We start from the raw sequence: 19,163 nt of genomic DNA on the forward strand, positions 1-19,163 counted from the left end.
ATGACTAATGGTTGGACATGGGCCTTCTTTTATCCAAGTTTAAAGATATGTTTCTAGACATTTAATAAAGTATGATAGCATCTTCAACACTTTTCGTGCTCCTGCAATATATGGGAACTGAAGTGGATCCAGCAATTGTGCAGTTTTATTTATTTTTTGATGCAACAATTCTGCAGGATTTTATCTTCTCAAAGCATTTCATCATAAATGAAGTGACGGTAACTGTTCAGAAGTTATTCATATCCTTAGGAGATCTTAGGTAAAGGGAACACCAGCCATTTTCCGTAAAACTCTTGGAAGTTCAGAAGTGGGTGATTTTACCGCACAGATGTAAAGAGTGCCACAACAGTACCACTAACAGAAGGTCATATTTTTACTTATCAAGAGGCACCTTTAATTATGTTTTAACCTAGGGTTTATTGTTAGGATATACACATATTACACACATATACAGAATACATTGTCTATCAGTAGCTCTTAGAACAGATTTTAAGCTAGTGTTTAATATATTTAAAGCAATGCATGGCCCTAGCTACATTGTTATGGTATTCTATTGAATGAGATCTTAAAGCGTGAAAAAGGTCAATCAATCACCAATTAAATAATCACCAACCCACAGTCGCTTTCCAATCTTGTCTGCTAAAGTTTGCTCATTAAAACTTACTTTTCAATTTTACATTTGTTTCTAAATATTTTTCGAAATGTTTTTTCATTTTTCTCTATTTTTTTCATGAAATTTCCTGAATTTAAAAATTCTAATTTGTCCAAATAAGTTCTTTCTCCCTAACAAACATACATTGATGATTTCAGCAATAACCAGAATTAATGTATTAAGCAGTTGTTTCCAAGATAAATTAAAACTTAAAATGAAATATTTTAAAGTCAATGGGCAAATATTGATTGAATCCCAGCCTATATTATTTTAACTTTGCCCATCTTTAATGTTTTGATTTTCATTAATTGTTTGAAGCTATGTTATTGTTCTTATTCTTATAATACAGAAACAAATTAGTGGCAACATGCAAAATCTGATGATTGCAGTCACTATTCCTTTGTGACTGGCTGACAGCTGAGAACTTCTTTGCCATTTGCCAAAAGGCATTCTCTGGGAAAAAACGGTTGGAGAATAATGGTCAGCACTTAGCAGCACCCAAACTGGTTTTGATCACCTGTTTCCAGCAGCTGTCCCACAAGGAGGGGGCAAACAACAGGCAGATCTCAGTTACAAAGACAAACAATGATCGCTTTCAGGGTAAACAAACCTGTTTAAAGATTACTGATCACCATTTACATTCTGATGATAACAACAGTTACATCAACCTTTGCAACTAAGTACTGAAAGGTAACCTATATATCAGACAAAAGTAATAATTACAACGCCAAGAAAATATAACTCAGTGACTGCTACGCAGGATATCAATTTATTAAAAAGCAGAACTGCATGTGCATTATCATCAACAAACGCATTATGCAGCTGTTTTAATAGTACATAATTTTTAAATGATTTATTTCAGAACAAATTAAAAGTAATCTTATATGATGGATAATCATTCGTTAGGAAAAAAATAACAAAATACATATTTTTAAATATCTGAAATTGCATATATAAAGTTGATACTTCATATATAAAAAATAACTCCCGTTGTATTCATTATAGCGGATCTCAAAATATTCATATATTTTTAAAATAGAAAACAGTTAAGACGTAGTATCAGTGAATATTTCTTCGGTTTGGAAAAACCCTAAATTACATCCTGCTCCAAAGGGGGAAACATACACTTTGGGCTTGTAATACTGATAGAACCATAATCGGTGTACAGGCATACAGTAATACTATATTGCTTTTCCGTCAAACAGATGATACGGTTTACATTTCATGGCGTAGTCTTAATTTAGATTTCCGCTTTTACTTCAGAATCACTGTCCAAATTAGGCAATATGACGTGCTTGAGACAATCCTATACCATGCAAGACTTGTCCAATACATACATTAAAATACATCCGTAGGCTACATAGCCTATTCAATATTTAAATGATAAAATTGTCTACAACACTTGTACTTGCAGCCGCTGTTTGCAGGGCACAGGGAGCGGCTTCAGTGAGGTCGGAATAGGGAGGTCATGCAGGCTTTTCGTAAACTGCTCCGGGGGCAACATCCGAAGAGTTTTTTGCATAGCTATGAGAAACAGTGAAGCCGGATTCTTCCCGACGAGATGGTTGAATTTGTCCTCTCCAAGAACCTTGGACCAGCACACAGGGTTTTTTTCGAGCGACCCCTTCATCTTAAAGCGTATCTCGGGCATGAACAACAACAAATTGTCAAGACATAGCTTTTTGGCTCCCACATTAACTTTGGAATCCCACAGCTGCTCTAAAATGACGTCCAAAGGCGTCATGCCATTGTTATCCTCGGCTTGGGGCGAGGCGCCGCTGCCCAGTAACAGAATGACCGCCTCTGAGCGTAAGAGCTCACAGGCCAGATGTAATGGGGTCTTACCGTCCTCTCGATGAAAACATCCGCTGCGGTTCAAGTAAGAACGGAGTGTAGGCAGCCGATGTGCCACCTGGAGAATAAGACCCAGTATGTCCCTTCTATCATATCTGACAGCCATTGCCAGGTGCGGTGCCGAGCATGGACAGCAACAAAAACGTTCACCTGGCATAGCCAACGCCTCCTCCGAATAGTGACTAAGCAAGTACTGTGCATAAGGTTGATGGTCGTGTACTATAGCGTATAACAGAGCTTCGGATGGAGTGTATGATCTTTGGCTAGCATTTTCTTCCCAATAAAATGTTTCCATGGTCCGCATGTCCTCTAACGTCCACACTGGCTTGTGATCCCGCACCGCTTGGTAAAAGAGAAAAGAGAGGAATTTTCGCTGTCTGCTTTTATCTTCCGTCTGGAGCCTGCCAGATTTGCTAGTGCCATTCACAGACATGACGCGGTGATCTGAGAAAGGTCGTGGATAAATGTCTTTCTTGAAAGGATGCTAGGAGCCAAAACTCATTCGTAGGCTAGCCAAAATCGTTCGCACAAAATTCACGTGTGGTACCCCGCAGCGTCTTTCTCATCAAAGTATCGAAATTAAACACTCCATGTAGCTTTACACGTGCCCGCTCAGATATGTACATACAACACACATTCACACGCACATACTCTCACACACACACCTACATGGACAAGCGAATCTGACAGCGTTCCCCTGAAATCTCTCTGCAGTGTAGTCTGACTACGCAGGCGCCACGAGTAGATATTTAACCTTTTGTGCTCTGCCGAGAATCATTTATTTGGGTGACACTCTCATTGGGCGTTTTTATTGCTAACACATCACTGACAGCTCTGCCGTCATAGGTTCGTCACAATATATTTTCGACTTAAAAAGGACACATTGATATGAATGAAAGTGTTCCATATCGAACTTAACATTCATAAATAGATACTTAAACATGTAAGCTACACACCGTAAAAATTGCCACAAATGTTAAATAATAATGACAATGGCAAAACACAAACACTTCATTTTTCGGATATTAGCATTTAAATGCATTAATTACAGAATTATCTTTAACCATTCCCTGCTCTGCCAGGTGACTGGGATCTCACCAGCTGACTTTGGTGTTTTGGGGTTTGTAAACGTAACAGTTCCTACGGTAGGCCTACTGTGTACCCAGCTCAACCAGTGGACTGGGATCTTAAACATGCGAAGAAGAGAGTGCTGAGATGTGTACACCAACTCAGTGAAGTGGGATCAGTTCACATTTAAGATGAATAATTGAGAACAGGAGCTGCTTAGATTCTGTTTTCAGGGATAGTATCAAGCCCATGCAAGGCAGTGAGTGTGGCAAAATCCTCCTGCCTCTCTTCGACATCACTTGAAAATAGACACAGAGTTTTGGTCACATAGAACAGAGCATAAATAGTAAAATATTTATTTGTATAATCTTTCTACATTTGCCAAGCAACACATTGTCTAATATGTTTTCATCTTGCATTTTTTTCATCAGTAACACTTAAGCCATTAAGCCTATATTATTAATCTGTGTGACATTTCAAGTCAACTCAGTTTATTGTCATTCCATACATACAGTATACCCCATAATGTCTTGGGCAAAAACATATTTTTTCTTGATTTGGCTCTGTACTCCACAGTTTTAGATTTGTAATCTAACAGTGCACATATATGCTTAACTGGCTGATTCTTAGCTTTTATTAAAGGGTATATTTACACATTTTGGTTTCTCCATTTGCTTGAGGACAGAGGGATAACAGACCCTGGAAACAAAGTAGCATTATATATTTATAGTATATTTTCAAGAGTGCCTGTCTTCCTAAGAAGGCATCTGACTTGAGCAGATTAGGAACACATGCAACACTTAATTCAGTTCAATATCGAAAATAAGTTATTTCAGATTCTGTGACTGTCATCGTATTAACCCTGAGAGTTATTAAACTCTGTGCCACCCAGCTCTTCAGAAAAGAAGAACCTTGTCTTCTGTATTATTCATTAATTAACTATTAATTCCTTGAAAATTCTAAGCTGCAAATGTCCAGACTAGAACTGGTTGCTTAAGTGTTGAGAATAATAGATCGGAAGTCAAAGCTTTTATAATCAAGATTATCATAATGGGCTCATCAAGTCTTTTTCTAATGGACTGGATAAGAGATGATTTAAAATACTCCATATCGGTCCCCAGTGCAAAATACAAAACATTCAACAATTTATTCCAAAATATACAGCTAATGAGCCAGAAAATAATGCTAATGAACCATAACAATGAGACTGAGGTGCAATATAGTGACTTGGAAACACTCGCAAGATTCCCAAAACAGTGAAAACAAAGACCCCTCCCCAAAATGCTTCTCAATTAATCATCTCACCAGAGTTGTCAACTGTTAACCAGATCACATTTACTGTGGGATCTCTCTAGTGATGATAGGCACAGGACTGACAAAGCACCAGGTAATTTTCACACATAATTTTCACACATAGAAACAGTGAAGGGACAAAATTACTTTAAAATTGACGGGGTTGGAATACCCTCTCCCACCCATGTGTCCTCCTTACAAAGAGGGGCACATTTACCTGAAGTTGCTTGTTGAACCTGTCTGTGTCAGGATTTTTGCTGCGTTGCATGAATTCACATGCTTATTCATAATAAATGATTCTGATGTGATTCAATTTGTGAAGTCTTGTTCAATAAGACGCAAAGTGCTTTAGTTCATTTCAGGGGATGAATTATTGCAGGTTTTCATGTGTTCTGCCGATCTGTCTTGAGGCTGGTCAAATGGTTCTCAGCCTTTTTGTCCCCAAAGCCACCTGTGTCCTCGGAAATATTAAAAATGTGCTATTCTGGTAATCCACAAATATCGACAAAGCATAAGCCCTTTTTATTGTCAATTAATAGCAAGCATACAAGAGTGACATCTACAGAAAGTACAAAGGTTATTACTTAATACTGTATGCAATTTCTTGCTCAGTCTGTCATTTTCCACCGGCAAACAGGGACGTACAGAATGCATTGAATGTTCGTAGTAAAGCCGAAATAAAACAGTTCTTCATGTAGCCAGCAGGTGATCTGTCCTTGTGGATATCAAATGACATTACCACTGGAAAAGCAGTCTTCTTTTGTACAAACTACTTTCCCAACCTTTGACCCTTTCCATTGCTTTTGCACAAGCATTCCCAATAGTCATATTGCAATACAGAGATTCAATTCTAGAAAAAACAGAGAGAATATGCTGAAATTAGCATAAACCTGTTGGTTCACTTGCGCTGAATGTATTTGAGGATAAAACACGTTTATAATTCTCTTATTGAACATTATACTGACAACCGGACATTGTAGGAATCTGTATTATCAGCAATTTGCATCAAGAAATTTTAAGCAGCAACAATTTTGTACCCTAATTGCCCCAGCTAAGCAGACAGAGTTTGTCTGTCACAAGAAATTGCTCTTGACCTTTGGTGTCAAGCTAACTGAATTGGATTTTGAAAGATGAGTTAATTTCTATTTTTGTGTTTTAAATTCTTCGATCTCTGTGACATAATTGTTGTCTTTCTGTGATCTCTGGTCACAGACATCCGCAGATCCTCCGCCCCTCTCTCTGTGCCCTTCCCCCCCTCTAGGCCAATCCCTTCCTTTTCCACTTTCTCTCCCCTTACAGACTCTGATGCTTCTCAACTCCGGCTCTCCCACCGCCCTACAACCTGTGCCCTTGACCCTATCCCCTCTTCTCTTCTCCAGACTATCACACCTGACATTCTCCCATTTGTCACCTCCCTTGTCAACTCCTCCCTGTCTTCTGGCTGTTTTCCAGCATCCACCAAGAGGGCCCACATCACCCTGCTGCTCAAAAAACCTACTCTGGATCACTCCATCATCCAGAACTACCGCCCAGTATCTCTCCTTCCTTTTCTATCTAAAAGAACGAGCTGCTTCTACTCAACTTTCTTCTTTCTTTTCTAACAACAACCTGCTAGACCCCCATCAGTCTAGCTTCAGATGTGGCCACTCGACAGAGACCGCGCTCCTCTCCGTCAGTGATTCACTCCATGCCGCACAAGCAGCCTCCCTCCCCTCTGTCCTCATTCTTCTAGATCTCTCTGCTGCCTTTGACACTGTGGATCACTCCATCCTCCTGTCCTCCCCGTCAGCAACGGGGATCTGTGGCACAGCCCTGGACTGGATTGAGTCCTACCTCTCTGGTCGCTCCTTCCAGGTTGCCTGGGCTGGTACGGTATTGACACCTTGGCCCCTTGCCACAGGAGTTCCCCAGGGCTCAGTCCTAGGCCCACTTCTTTTTTCTCTTTACACTCATTCCCTTGGCCCTGTTATCACTGCACATGGTCTATCCTACCACTGCTATGCGGACAATACCCAACTCTTCATCTCATTCCCACCATCTGATACACAGGTTTCCGCCCGTATCTCTGCTTGCCTGAGTGACATCCAGAGCCACCATCTAAAGCTCAACCCAGGTAAGACTGAAATGATATTCATCCCTGCCATTACCTCTCCCCATCTGGATCTCCGTTTCCCTAGGGGATACCACACATACGCCATCACCTAGTGCATGGAACCTCGGCGTGATGATGGACAGCAGACTGTCCCTCTCTGAGAACATTGTGGGGGTGACCCAGTCATGCAGGTTCTTCCTATACAACATACGGAGAATCCGCCCCTTTTTCACCCCCTACTTGACCCAGCTCCTGGTCCAAGTGATGGTTTTGTCCCGCCTGGGCTACTGCAATTCCCTCTTGGCTGGCCTCCCAGCATCCGCCATCAGACCCCTCCAACTTATCCAGAATGCAGCAGCTCGTCTGGTCTTCAACCTTCCCAAATACTCACATGTCACCCCCTGCTTACTTCCCTCCACTGGCTGCCTGTCATGGCTCGCATCAAATTCAAAACATTAGTGCTAGCCTTCCAAGCAGTTAAGGGGTCTTCCCCAGCTTACCTACAAAAAATCATCAGACCCTACACCCCTGCCAGACCTCTTCGTTCAGCCTCCACAAGCCACTTGGCACCTCCCCCTCTCCGAACTTCCACCTCACGCTCACGACTACTCTCTGTTCTGGCTCCACGGTGATGGAACAAACTCCCCGTTGAGGTCAGAACTGTAGAATCTCTCGCCACCTTCAAGTGCAAACTGAAGACGCACCTCTTCAAGCAGCACCTCCCCCCGTCCCTCCCTACCTCCCTGTGAACCTTAATTGTTGTCTTTCTGTGATTTACTTTCTGTGTATCAGTATTTCTAGTTTGGCTAGGTAAGCAGTGTTTGGCTAGTTAAGGGGTTTGTTCATACATTTGCGTGTTGCGGTATAAAATAAATAAATAAATAATAATAATCAAATAGGCCCTGGTCCTTATCTTTGTTGTGCAGGTAGCAGTTGAAATTGTACTTCCCTCTCGGGTCTTTCAGCGCACTTATCCCTGGTTATGGGTATGCACTTTGTTGTATGTCACTCTGGATAAGAGCGTCTGCCAAATGCCATTAATGTAATGTAATGTAATGTGATACAAAACGTACAAACAAACTGCACTCTACCCCAATACTTCTGCTAGACTTGGCTATGTGCAGTCATTGTGCTTGTCAAATACTTGCATTAAGGCAAAAAAAAGACCACATTATTGAATTTTTTTGTAAATACTTACAATTTTACTTTTGGAAATTGCCCATTCCTGAGTTAAGAATATAGGAAACCTATATTTACTATTTCTTGAGGAGCATTCTTTTCTTGGCTGAAGGCCAAAATGGATTAGAAAGTTGACAGCCTACCAAAACCAAACTTCATTCTTCGCTGGGTTGTGTGATGTGCACTTGTCCCATTTGGCATTTTAAACATAATTAAAACCACAGTGAGGACACAGTGTTTTTCTGACATGCTGTGAGTCGACAGCAGTGCCTTGACCCCGTGTTCATGTCCTGTGGGGTATCAGGCACAATTATCTTTCATTGGTGTTGCACCCCTTGTTTTGCCACACTCACACCACTTTACTCATGCCTATACTCACAGCACTAAGTCAGAGGCTGCCAGAAACTCAGAAACACATTTAAGTCTGAAAGCAATTCTATAACCATAACCATAAGTAAGGTTTGGGTGTGGAAATTCAGAGGGAAAACTTCATTGAAGAGAAGGGAATTAGTACTCTGAATGCCTTATCAGACAGTTCCCTGAATTCAGATCCTGTTGACAATCTATGAATACTGTTATATTCCAGTTCATTGATCGATGCAGATCCACCAACCACTTAGCTAATCAGCTTTCATGCCCGGTTGATAGAGTGACATGCAATTCATGCAGAAAAGTGGGACAATATATATACAGGATGTGGTTTCAAACAAAAATGCTTCATTTTACTGGTTCGAAGTAATTCCTTCGAAAAAAGGGGAAATGTTGTGTCATGTTGTTGCAGAGAAAGATAGCCTGAGGGCGCTAGAGGGCACGGTAGAGTTATGTACACGTATGTAGAGAGAAGAAGAAAAATAAAGACGGAGGATGTGGATTTCCAAAATGCAGAGAAGGTGAGGTCCCCCCCCTTACCACCAAAATGTTACAAAACAAGGAACTAAAGCAATGCCATCTTAAAATAGGTTATACAGTTAGAACCGAGAGTTTTAACACTTTCTAACAGTATATCCTGTTAACACAGTGATTGAAAATTGCACCCTGCAAAAAAAATCCTCACTATTATACTGCGGCCCTCAGGACCTAGAGGTGAGTAGCCCTGACCTAGAGCAATCCAACAGGCCACTGGATTTTTTATGGGGCAGCATGTAGCGTAGTGGTTAAGGTAAATGACTGGGACACACAAGGTTGGTGGTTCCTAATCCTGGTGTAGCCACAATCAAATCCGCACAGCCGTTGCACCCTTGAGCAAGGCCCTTAACCCTGCACTGCTCCAGGGGAGGATTGTCTCCTGCTTAATCTAATCAACTGTACATCGCTCTGGATAAGAGCGTCTGCCAAATGCCATTAATGTAATGTAATATGTATTATTCCATGTGTATTACTTTGTAAATATGTTTGGCCTATGGATAACCCTGAGATAATGTAATTCACAAAATAGAAGACCTAAGAATCAACTGCCACATTCACCCCCAGACTGCACTTGAGACAGGAGAGCTGTAGTCATGTGATGGGAGCTCTTTTCCTGCAGTATACATTACCACCTCTAGGGGGTATTCAAGTGCCATGTTTTTCTTGACAACAGCCTTGAAATGTTTAGAGGTTTCTGCAGGCTTAAATGCCAATGTGTAACAGCCAGAGGGCAATGTGAGCTAAAGTATGGAGAACACTTTGCTGTAATATCTGACCATTTAGCAATGGTGACTTCATAGCTGTGTTTGAATGATAACTTAATAGGTGTTGTAATAATAATAATAATAATAATAATAATAATAGATTGCATATTTTTTTAGATTTGAGCATAGTGATGCTAGATAGTACTCTCAAATACCCTTCCTAGTACCAATATATTGTGAACATTCACAAAAGCTGAAATTGTATTACAGCATCTCATTATTCCACCATCTACTCCCCATACATCATTAATGTATGTATATGAATGAAAAAAACTTAAATCAGTCTGAAGTAGGTTTTAGGAAATACATTTCAAGCTAACCTTCTTTTTTATGGTGGAGTAAATTCAATTCTATCAAATAAATTGTCAGATGCCCTTAACCTCTCGAAGAAGTATTTATGAAGAAACAAATTATTAATTCTTGGGAAGTACTGCAAAGTAATGTTATATAGGTGGACTTAAACAGCATGTACTGGGTGACATTTATTGCAATTATGTTCTTTGTTTATATGCATATTTAAAAAATATTTCAGTTCAGTTTTTCAAAAAACTACTGAAAAATTCTTATTGACCTTGTAAATAATGCAGGGTCTTCTGAGCCATTAAAAAAATAATTCAGCGAGGGAATATGGGAGCACTTCTGGAAATCTTCTGAATAAATTCTATTAAAATTCAAATTCCACAGGCAAGACTCCTAGATTCCATTTGTTACAAGCAGTCACTGGCATATCTCCCTTTGGGCTGAGATGGCACTGGACTTCTAACAAAGATATTCTGTACTACAAGCTGCAGCTTTTAACGCATGTTAAAATGAATGGACTTCCCCTTCTGGTGAAACTGAGAGTTCCTGTGAAGACAATTGCCTATTCATATTCATTACTAATCAGCCGGCAATATCCTACCTAAATCTGAATCCCTTCAAAAAATCGAATTGACTGCCACTCACTCCTAAAGAGAAGATGCTAAATCTTAGCCAGTTAGCCGGTTAAACCTGAAAAAAGAATACCACACCTAAAATGGCAACTATAATGCCACAATGATTGACTGGGTGGCACCATTGCATCATGTCAATTATTTGCCGAACCAAAACAAAGCCTTTGACAGTGAGAGGACGTGAAAAATTGTAAGGGCAAATACTCTCATTAAGCATTTTCCACAGCTTCTGTCAATTAAACAGTTGACGCAAGTTAAAAGAAGACCACTCTGTCGAATAAGCTGAAAATGCTTCCAAGGGAGCTTAACGTCATATTAAACTTGTTTTCTTTAGCGCCTGTCAGAGGATTTTATATTTCATTGTTCATTTTCTAGTGAGCTAAAGTTTTTTTAATGCTTTTCCTCCTTTTGAATGCCCAATAATACACAGTGGTGCTTTTGCTTCAGTCCCCACAGCTAATGCAGGAGAGTGTAGACCAGCATGTGATCTTACAGCTTCATATTTCCCAAGCCAAGCTTACTCAGACATGAGCTGGAGGAAGACTTATCTGCAGCTTTGGAAAGCAGACTATTGGTGCCCATTCATCCAGCAGGGGTCACTAGAGAGTGATGAGAAGTGGATCCCGGCCAACCGTACCATCCCTAACCCTTTGCAATGCCATGTGTCACCATATGCGTATACCGGCCTGGTCAGCACTTGGGCACCTCCATGCACTGGAACAGGATGAACACAATGAGCCTGAGTTTTTTAAAACAATTTTTTCAACAATATTCAAGCATTGCACTGCTTTCCCAACAGAGATCAATATGTTTCCTTAAAGAAGAATACAGTCAAGATTGTGCATTACAGTAGTTATAACCATATATCGTGGGTTTAATGTATTCTTTGCAAGAAGGCATAAGAACACATCACTTCTCCCACAGAAATACATTATGAAAGAGCAAGTGAGGTTTTATGCATAAAAAATGTAAGCTATTGTGTGCTCTAGCTAACTTACTTTTCCCAACTACGCTTTCAACCCTGTTGTAGGTCCACTGTAGGACAACAGCACCATTTTCACATTCTGAAAGCTTTTCCGATTTTCTGTCTATTTATAATGTTGTGTCAAGCTAATTAACTAATGCTATGGATTATAAATGGTGGAGAAATGAGAGCAGAGGCTGTATTGTATCATCTTCTGACACATCATTGAAAAACTAAATTATTTCATGAGACAAGGTTCTTATTTCCTTGTGTAAATGTATGTAATGATTATACTGCCTCATGTCAAAACCTGTGGTAAACAGGCATGAGGAGGAGTTTGCAGAGGATTGTAGACATGAGGAATGAGGTTCTCTGCTTTATGCCACCAGCACTGCTCTCTTACATGATAATAATAATAGTCATAACAATAACAATAACAATAATAATAATAATAATAACAGTAATAGTAATAATTATAATAATTTGTTATTTAGATGATGCTTTTATTCAAAGTGATTTACAATTGATTAGACCTGGATCAATGTGAGGTTTAAAGCCTTGCTTGAGAACCCAACAGCTGTGCGGATTTTATCGTGGCTACACCAACTACACCCAGGCTTGAACCACCAACCTTCTGGGTCCCAGTCATATACCTTAGCCAATGCATGAATGCATAATGCCAAGAGACAGCCAAACATCACTTATTGTCCTTCATAATAGCCATTTACCTATCTCCTGCTCAACTGTATGATCTCTCCCCAACACCCAACACCACGAATAAGAAGAAGGCCATATTCACATTCATCAAATAGAATCTTGGCATTGTAAACAGCAGCCCATCAACATTTAATGCTTAATCGCAGCCTTATAATTTCAACCAGAAGAAAAAAACCCCGGAAGTTAACAAACACCCACTGACTAATCTGCCTTACGATAGATTCACTTGCATATGCGGCATTTAATTGTGTATGTGTCGATAATGCAGCACGTTAAATGGTCACAGGCTGCACGGTATTGTTTGTTTTGCCATTGTTGCTGGCCAGATGCTGGCCAAGGCCACTATCCTAGGCTACTTCTGTGAAAGGCTGGCAGTGAGGATTTGCTACAAATGCCTTACAATATGATACCTATATTCTTGGAGGTACGTTTATGAAGAGATGGGTTCCGGATCAAGTATTGCAGATAACAAATCCAACATTGCAGAAGATTGCTTATGAGAAGCGCTAGGTATGAGTTCATTGCAAAAGCTCTGCAGCTGTCTGACATGTAAAGAGACGTGCTCCTCTCTTATATCCGTTTTGTTGAGTCAAGTTTACCTTCTGGGGAGTAGTGTGTGTGTGGGAGAGCAGTCCAAGCTTGTCAAAGCAAGAAGGACAGTTGCGTGGGAGGTGATTTCTGAAGGGACGTTTGATTACTTTCTCTTTTGAATAGCTTGCAGTTCTGAATTGTTAACAAAGTTCATACTCATGGAATTCAGCAGTGAAAAGGTCAAGCTATCATATACACTCACAGAGCACATTATTAGGTATTTATTAGACTTCAACTGCTGTAGTCTATCGACTTGGAGTTATGATCCGTTGTGTGTTCAGAGATGCTATTCTGCATACCACTGTTGTAGTGCATGGTTATTTGCATTACTGTCACCTTCCTGTCACCTTCCATCTCATTAACAATGCGTTCCTGTCTGCAGAACTCCTGCTCACTGCATTCTTTTGGTATTTTGCACCATTCTTTGCAAACTCTAGAGACTAGTGTGTGTGTGAAAATCCCAGGAGATCAGCAGTTTGTGAGACACTCAAATCACCCTGTCTGCCACCAACAATCATTTCACGGTCAATGTCACTTTACCTGAAGCTCCTGACCCGTATCTACATGATTGTATGCATTGCACTGCTGCCACACAATTGGCCGATTAGATAATCAAATGAATAAGTAAATAAAGTAAAAATGTTCCTAATAAAGTGCTCAGTAAGTGTATGTTAGGCCATGCAGAAGGTCTGGAGGCACGGTTGTCACTGAGCTTTCCTGCAGCTGCCAAACACAGGCCCTGTTTACGCAGTGCCGCTTTAAGTACCTTTTCTGACAGATTATGTGAATTAAGGTCTTATTCTTGGCTGTGGCCAACCTCCTGTCCCCTAGCTTTCTAAAGAGGACAGTGCTTAGGCTGGTGTATGCACGCTAAAATAATGGCTCCAAAAGGAACCCTGTGATTCCTGTCTAGTTAAAGTGTTCTTTGTCAGACAAAATGGCTCTTTGTCTGGAAACTTTCACACTTCACACCTAAGATAGAGGGTTCCATAAGGAACTATAAAGGGTTCCTCTATGGAGATAAGCCAAAGAGTATTTTTTTCTGAGTGTGTGACACAGGCCAGCTGCACGGTGCAGACAAAAACTTGCAGGGCTACTTTCTTCTACGTACTACTGTTCTCACCAACACCAGTCTCCCCAACAGTCTCCACATTTTATAGGGCACCCCACAAGGCTGCCCTCCTGAATAGGCCCCATCCACTATCTATGGGGTCCTCACTCTGCCATGTTTTTATTCCTAAAAAAGAGATTAATTTTATACCTTAAATTATGTATATTTTTATAGATTAATTTATACCCTGCCCCCACAATGGTATAAGTAACCTTATTACACAGGGATGGTATTGTGAATAAGGTGGACTTTGTATAGATATAGATGGATACTCTAGCAAATTAAAGTAGATGCTTGGAATGTGTGCAGTGAATAGATTCTAAACCAATGACACCCAGGCATTGTTCTTGCCATTTTCAATGCATTGTTGAATATTATGCCCTTTTCGGGAATTCCACAGACATAATAGAACACGGTATTATAATACAGTCAGAATGAATAGATGGTTTGGACAGTAAAGCATTGAATGAACACGGCTGGCTTAAAAGCATGACATACACTTGTTCCAAGCCATGAAAGATTGACAATGACAAGCCAGAGTTAGGAATTCTTGATATTTATCTTTTTGTAGCAAAACAAAAGGTATGACCACAAACATTTTCTACAACTCCAGATGAGAACACACACACCGACAGGCTGTACTGTAACAATACAGTTTAAGCACTTTTTTACTTTTTGCTGAACAAGAAAATTAAAATACGACTAGTTTCCCCATCATACACTCCCATTCAATTATCATACAAAAATGTGAATATACAGAACTGTACAAGAAAAATAATAAACAGAGAGACCACAGAGAAACCACAGAAAGTGGCAAACGGACTGGGTCACTTAATATTGCCACAAATCAGATGTTGCTCCCACTTGCAACAAATTGGCAAATATACAAACAAAACATATTTAATATTTGCTTAAATATGCTTTGTGTCCATGAATAAGTCTTGTACATCACTAAATAAATATCGATGTATATGTGTACAGAATGTATGTACGTGCCTATGTATGAATGCATAATGTAAGTAATACAATCTTATGTTTATATATTTTCAGCAACTGACATCTGGGATTTATTTGTATTGTATCTGATAGAATTGTGTTCATAAAAGTTTTGTACAAAATAAAAAAAAAATCATTAGATTTCAAAAAAGAAATTCTTTTGATTAGAAAATATAAATTATCATTTCTTACATATGACATTTTGTATAAAGTGCCATGATCAAAAATCACCAGTGATCACCAATCATAATTCTTATAATTGTATTTTGTGTCTGTGTAGTCTTCAGGTGTAGTCAGTAGTCCATGAGAAGCTAGTATAATGCCTTGAATATGTGTGATCTTAAATATGATAATTTTAGGAAAAATAAAATCCAGATGTTACAATTTTGTAATTTCCCATGATTGAGTTTGTTTTAAAATCTGTTAATATATCCCAGTCCTTAATCCATATTGTAGACATACATTTGATGACACTTTCTTAATGTTTTCACATTGTATTACAAAAACAGCATTGGGAAAAGTGAAAAGCTGTGCTTCTGTCACTGAAGTAAAATTATCATGACTCATCACTCACACACTGGAGTCATCAAAGGGGCTTGCAATCACAAATCGTCCGGGGGAAATTTTCAATGGGACCCATATTGACATGCGATAACTCTTTATGGATTAAAAGGAAACCAACAGGAAAATAACGAAAGCCAACAAAATCCAACTTTTGTGAAGAAAAACAATCTCAAAAGAAGGAATAAGCAGTCTGTCTTGATGTGCGTTTTTTCCTATAAAATCGAAAACTTAAATATAAATATAAAATTACTTAATTACATTTGCTTTTAAGTTGCATCAAGAGTCTGAAGCACTGTGATAGGGGGACGTCCGTCAGCGTAACATGTTTTTCCACCGGAATGCCTGCAGTCGTGCCAGCTTGACCCTGGCGTGTTTCAGTTCTCTCCCATTTCTCTCAACCACCTCTCTCCCTGCCCCATATACGCACACCCACCAGGCCAGTGAGTTTTCCTAGCTGGCCTTTGTCAGCGATGCAACCAGCGCGATAGGGCAAGGCTGACCTCGGACTTAATCTTTGTCACATGGCGATGGAAGGCTGACAGGATTAACATGGATGAACTTCATGCAGTGGGGGATGGGGACGAGGGACAGGGGGGGGGCGGGAGAGGGCGACAGTACTGCTCCAGCAGGGTTTTACGTCAAACGCGGCTCCTCCCCGACCCCGTCTTAAGAAGGCCGAGTCTTCCCGTCGCGCCTCTCCCTGTCCTCCTCACGACGCCGAACCTTGCTTTTCCCTCTCAGACCGTGCTCTCCATGACCCACTCGGAGCTGTCGGGAGTCCCCTTGCTCCCCTCCGCCTCTCCCTCCTCGTCATACTGCAGGAGCATGCCGTTCACCGAGAGGCTCCTCTTAGTCCAGATGCGGCTAATCCTCCGGGGGTAGCTAGAGAACTGCGAGGGGGCCTCAGCGCAGGTGACCACGTCGCCCATGTCGAAAGAGTGGCTCCTCTTGGGCTTGCTGTCCAGGGGCAGCATGAGCAGCCTGCTGAGCGTGGAGTCCATCGTCCGGCCCAGCAGGGGCTCCTTGTCGGTCGGCGGCGCCGTCGATGCGGCCAGGCCAGCCCCGGCGGGCACCGGGTCCCTGCTCTGGCCCCGCAGCTCCAGAGAGGTGAAGGCCCCCAGCAAGTGGTCGAGGTTGGGGCAGCCCTTGGCGGAGGAGGAGGTCCTCCATTTGCCGGACGGCGTCCCCTCCCGGCTGCAATCATCGCCGCCACCGCCGCGCCCGTCCGAGGATGAAGAGGAAGAGGAGGAGGAGATGCTGCTCTGCAGAGAGCCGCACCTGAACTCCACCACCTCGTTCCTCATGGTCACCTTGGGCTTGGTCTTGGCCGGAAGGAGGCCGTTCCGCAGGATGCGTCCGCCGTTGGTCTGCGAGTAGGTGTCACTGACGCTGGGCAGCTTGCTGGATGGAGGCTCGTCCTCGCCGGCTTTGTAGCGCACCATCAGGATGACGATGAAGACCAGCAGGGTGGCGACTATCACCCCGCCCACCACCAGTATCATGGTGCCACCCAGGAAGTGGCTACGGAGAGACTGGCACTGCGGGTACTCGTCCCCGGTGTAGAACTGCACGCATCCCACCACGTTGGTGGCAGTCAGGGTGGTGGCAGTGTCCTCCCAGGCCGCCAGTACGCACAGGTCATACTGAGTTCCCGACACCAGGTTTGTCACCAGGAAGGCTTTACTCGATGCTGGGATCATCCTTTAAGAAAAGGGAGAAAAAAAAGAGAGCACACCATTAGGGGCGACATTGGCTCAGGCGGTAATAGTAGTCGTCTGGCAGTCGGAGGGCTGCTGGTTCGATCCCCCGCCCTGGGTGTGTTGAACTGTCCCTGAGCAAGACACTTAACCCCCAAATGCTCCTGACAAAAGCTGGTTGGTGCCTGGCATGGCAGCCAATCGCCGTTGGTGTGTGAGTGTGTGTATGGGTGCATGAGAAGCATCAAGAATTGTACAGCGCTTTCGATAAAGGCGCTATATAAATACCGACCATTTACCATGAACTATTCATACATAAGTAGGAAGGAGAATATAAAAATCACCGAACTAAACAATCGGGTGAATAGAATAGATAGATAAATAGAAATATGATGAATGGCAAAGCGATTAAATATTTCTTGAATTCCATGTCTGCTTTGCAGTAAATACAAAACCAGGGAACAGTAAAATCAATTTTATAATTTTTCAATGGCCTAAAAGTTTGGCATGCGCACTTAATCACTGTGCAATTGTAGAAAAAATACCTTCTGACACATTTCCTATATAAAAGGTGTTAAAAAAAGGTGCTATAAAACTGGTGCTGTTTTAACTCCTGCCAGTTATTCTCACATGAAACAGAATTACAGCATTCATGTCCATGGGTCTTAATATATTCTAGATTCTAAGAAGCGGCATTGGTTGGTCTGCAAGCCATCTGTTATAATATTTACCACCAAGTACAGGAGGTCAGAAAGACATTTAAAAAAGAAGAAAAGAAAGTAACAAGAGAAGATTTAAAATAGCAAATAGCCCGAATGCTAGTGAACAAATGTTCAATGAGCTTTGCACAATTGTAATGGAAACACCTTCCATGAACATCCATTTTGAGACTTCAATTGGCATAATACCAATAGTGGGCTCTCCAAGAGCCTGTAAATGCCAGCTTTGAAATATCCCTTGTCATATCTGCCCATAAAACAGGACAAATACGGCTATCTGTCCACTTTGTTTGAGAGGTTACATAATGCATTTAATAGCTTTTGCATTTGACAAAAAAGATGTTTTTCTTCTTTGTCCAGGGGTGTCAAACTCCAGTCCTGGAAGGCCGCAGTGTCTGCTGGTTTTTGGTGTGTTTCAGCACGACAGATACATTTCAAGTCTTTCATTGGTTAAAGAGTCCACACACCTTGTTCTCAAGGCCTTAATTGGCTGCTGATTGAAAGGAAACCACAAATACTGTGGCTCTCCAGGACTGGAGTTTGACACCCCTGTCTTAGTCTATCACAACTGGTTATCTATGTACCTCTCTACCTGTACACTTTCACCAAATTATTATTTTCCTGACATTGGCGTCAAACCTGGATATCAGACTCAGATGTGGATGTAGAAAGCTCACTATACAGGATTTTTTAAGTTTCCACTCCATTCCACTCCACTCCACACATTCCATACAAATCACATTAATATATTTCAGAAATGTGACGACAGTGCTCATATATTGTATGTACTAGCACAGGGGGTTCCTTCCTAATACTCGCTATTTCAAGATAAATAGTCAATGTACAGTGAATGATGAAAATAGTTTGGCAATACACTCAATATTGGTTGCAAGGTGTTGAAATTGATGGTTCTACCCTGTATTCTAATGAACATTTTAAACAAACCTAGCAGAAGTTTTACATTTGGAAGTGTCCATTGTTCTTCAGTGTTTCAAACATCATTCACTGATATACAAATGACAGAAAAGTGTCACATTTCATAATTTAACATAAGTACTCCCTAG

General features: G+C 41.2%; 2 protein-coding genes across 2 annotated transcripts in view; both read right to left on the reverse strand.

The window, feature by feature from the left end:
• Nucleotides 1-1,405: 1,405 nt before the first annotated feature.
• Nucleotides 1,406-3,209, reverse strand: zgc:112001 (uncharacterized protein LOC550384 homolog). Its single transcript, XM_061243944.1, has one exon. The coding sequence runs from the start codon at nt 2,937-2,939 to the stop codon at nt 2,046-2,048; it is 894 nt and encodes a 297-aa protein (XP_061099928.1). The 5' UTR covers nt 2,940-3,209; the 3' UTR covers nt 1,406-2,045.
• An 11,508-nt stretch (nt 3,210-14,717) lies between these two features.
• LOC133129084 (leucine-rich repeat and fibronectin type-III domain-containing protein 2-like) overlaps nt 14,718-19,163 on the reverse strand; it is a 90,867-nt gene continuing 86,421 nt past the window's right edge. The window contains exon 5 of the mRNA XM_061242907.1: nt 14,718-17,384. Within this exon, the coding sequence (XP_061098891.1) occupies nt 16,421-17,384 (964 nt within the window). The 3' untranslated portion in view covers nt 14,718-16,420. The remainder of the gene's footprint in view (nt 17,385-19,163) is intronic.

This window comes from Conger conger, chromosome 5 (genome assembly GCF_963514075.1).
Source record: "Conger conger chromosome 5, fConCon1.1, whole genome shotgun sequence".
Taxonomy (NCBI): Eukaryota; Metazoa; Chordata; class Actinopteri; order Anguilliformes; family Congridae; genus Conger; species Conger conger.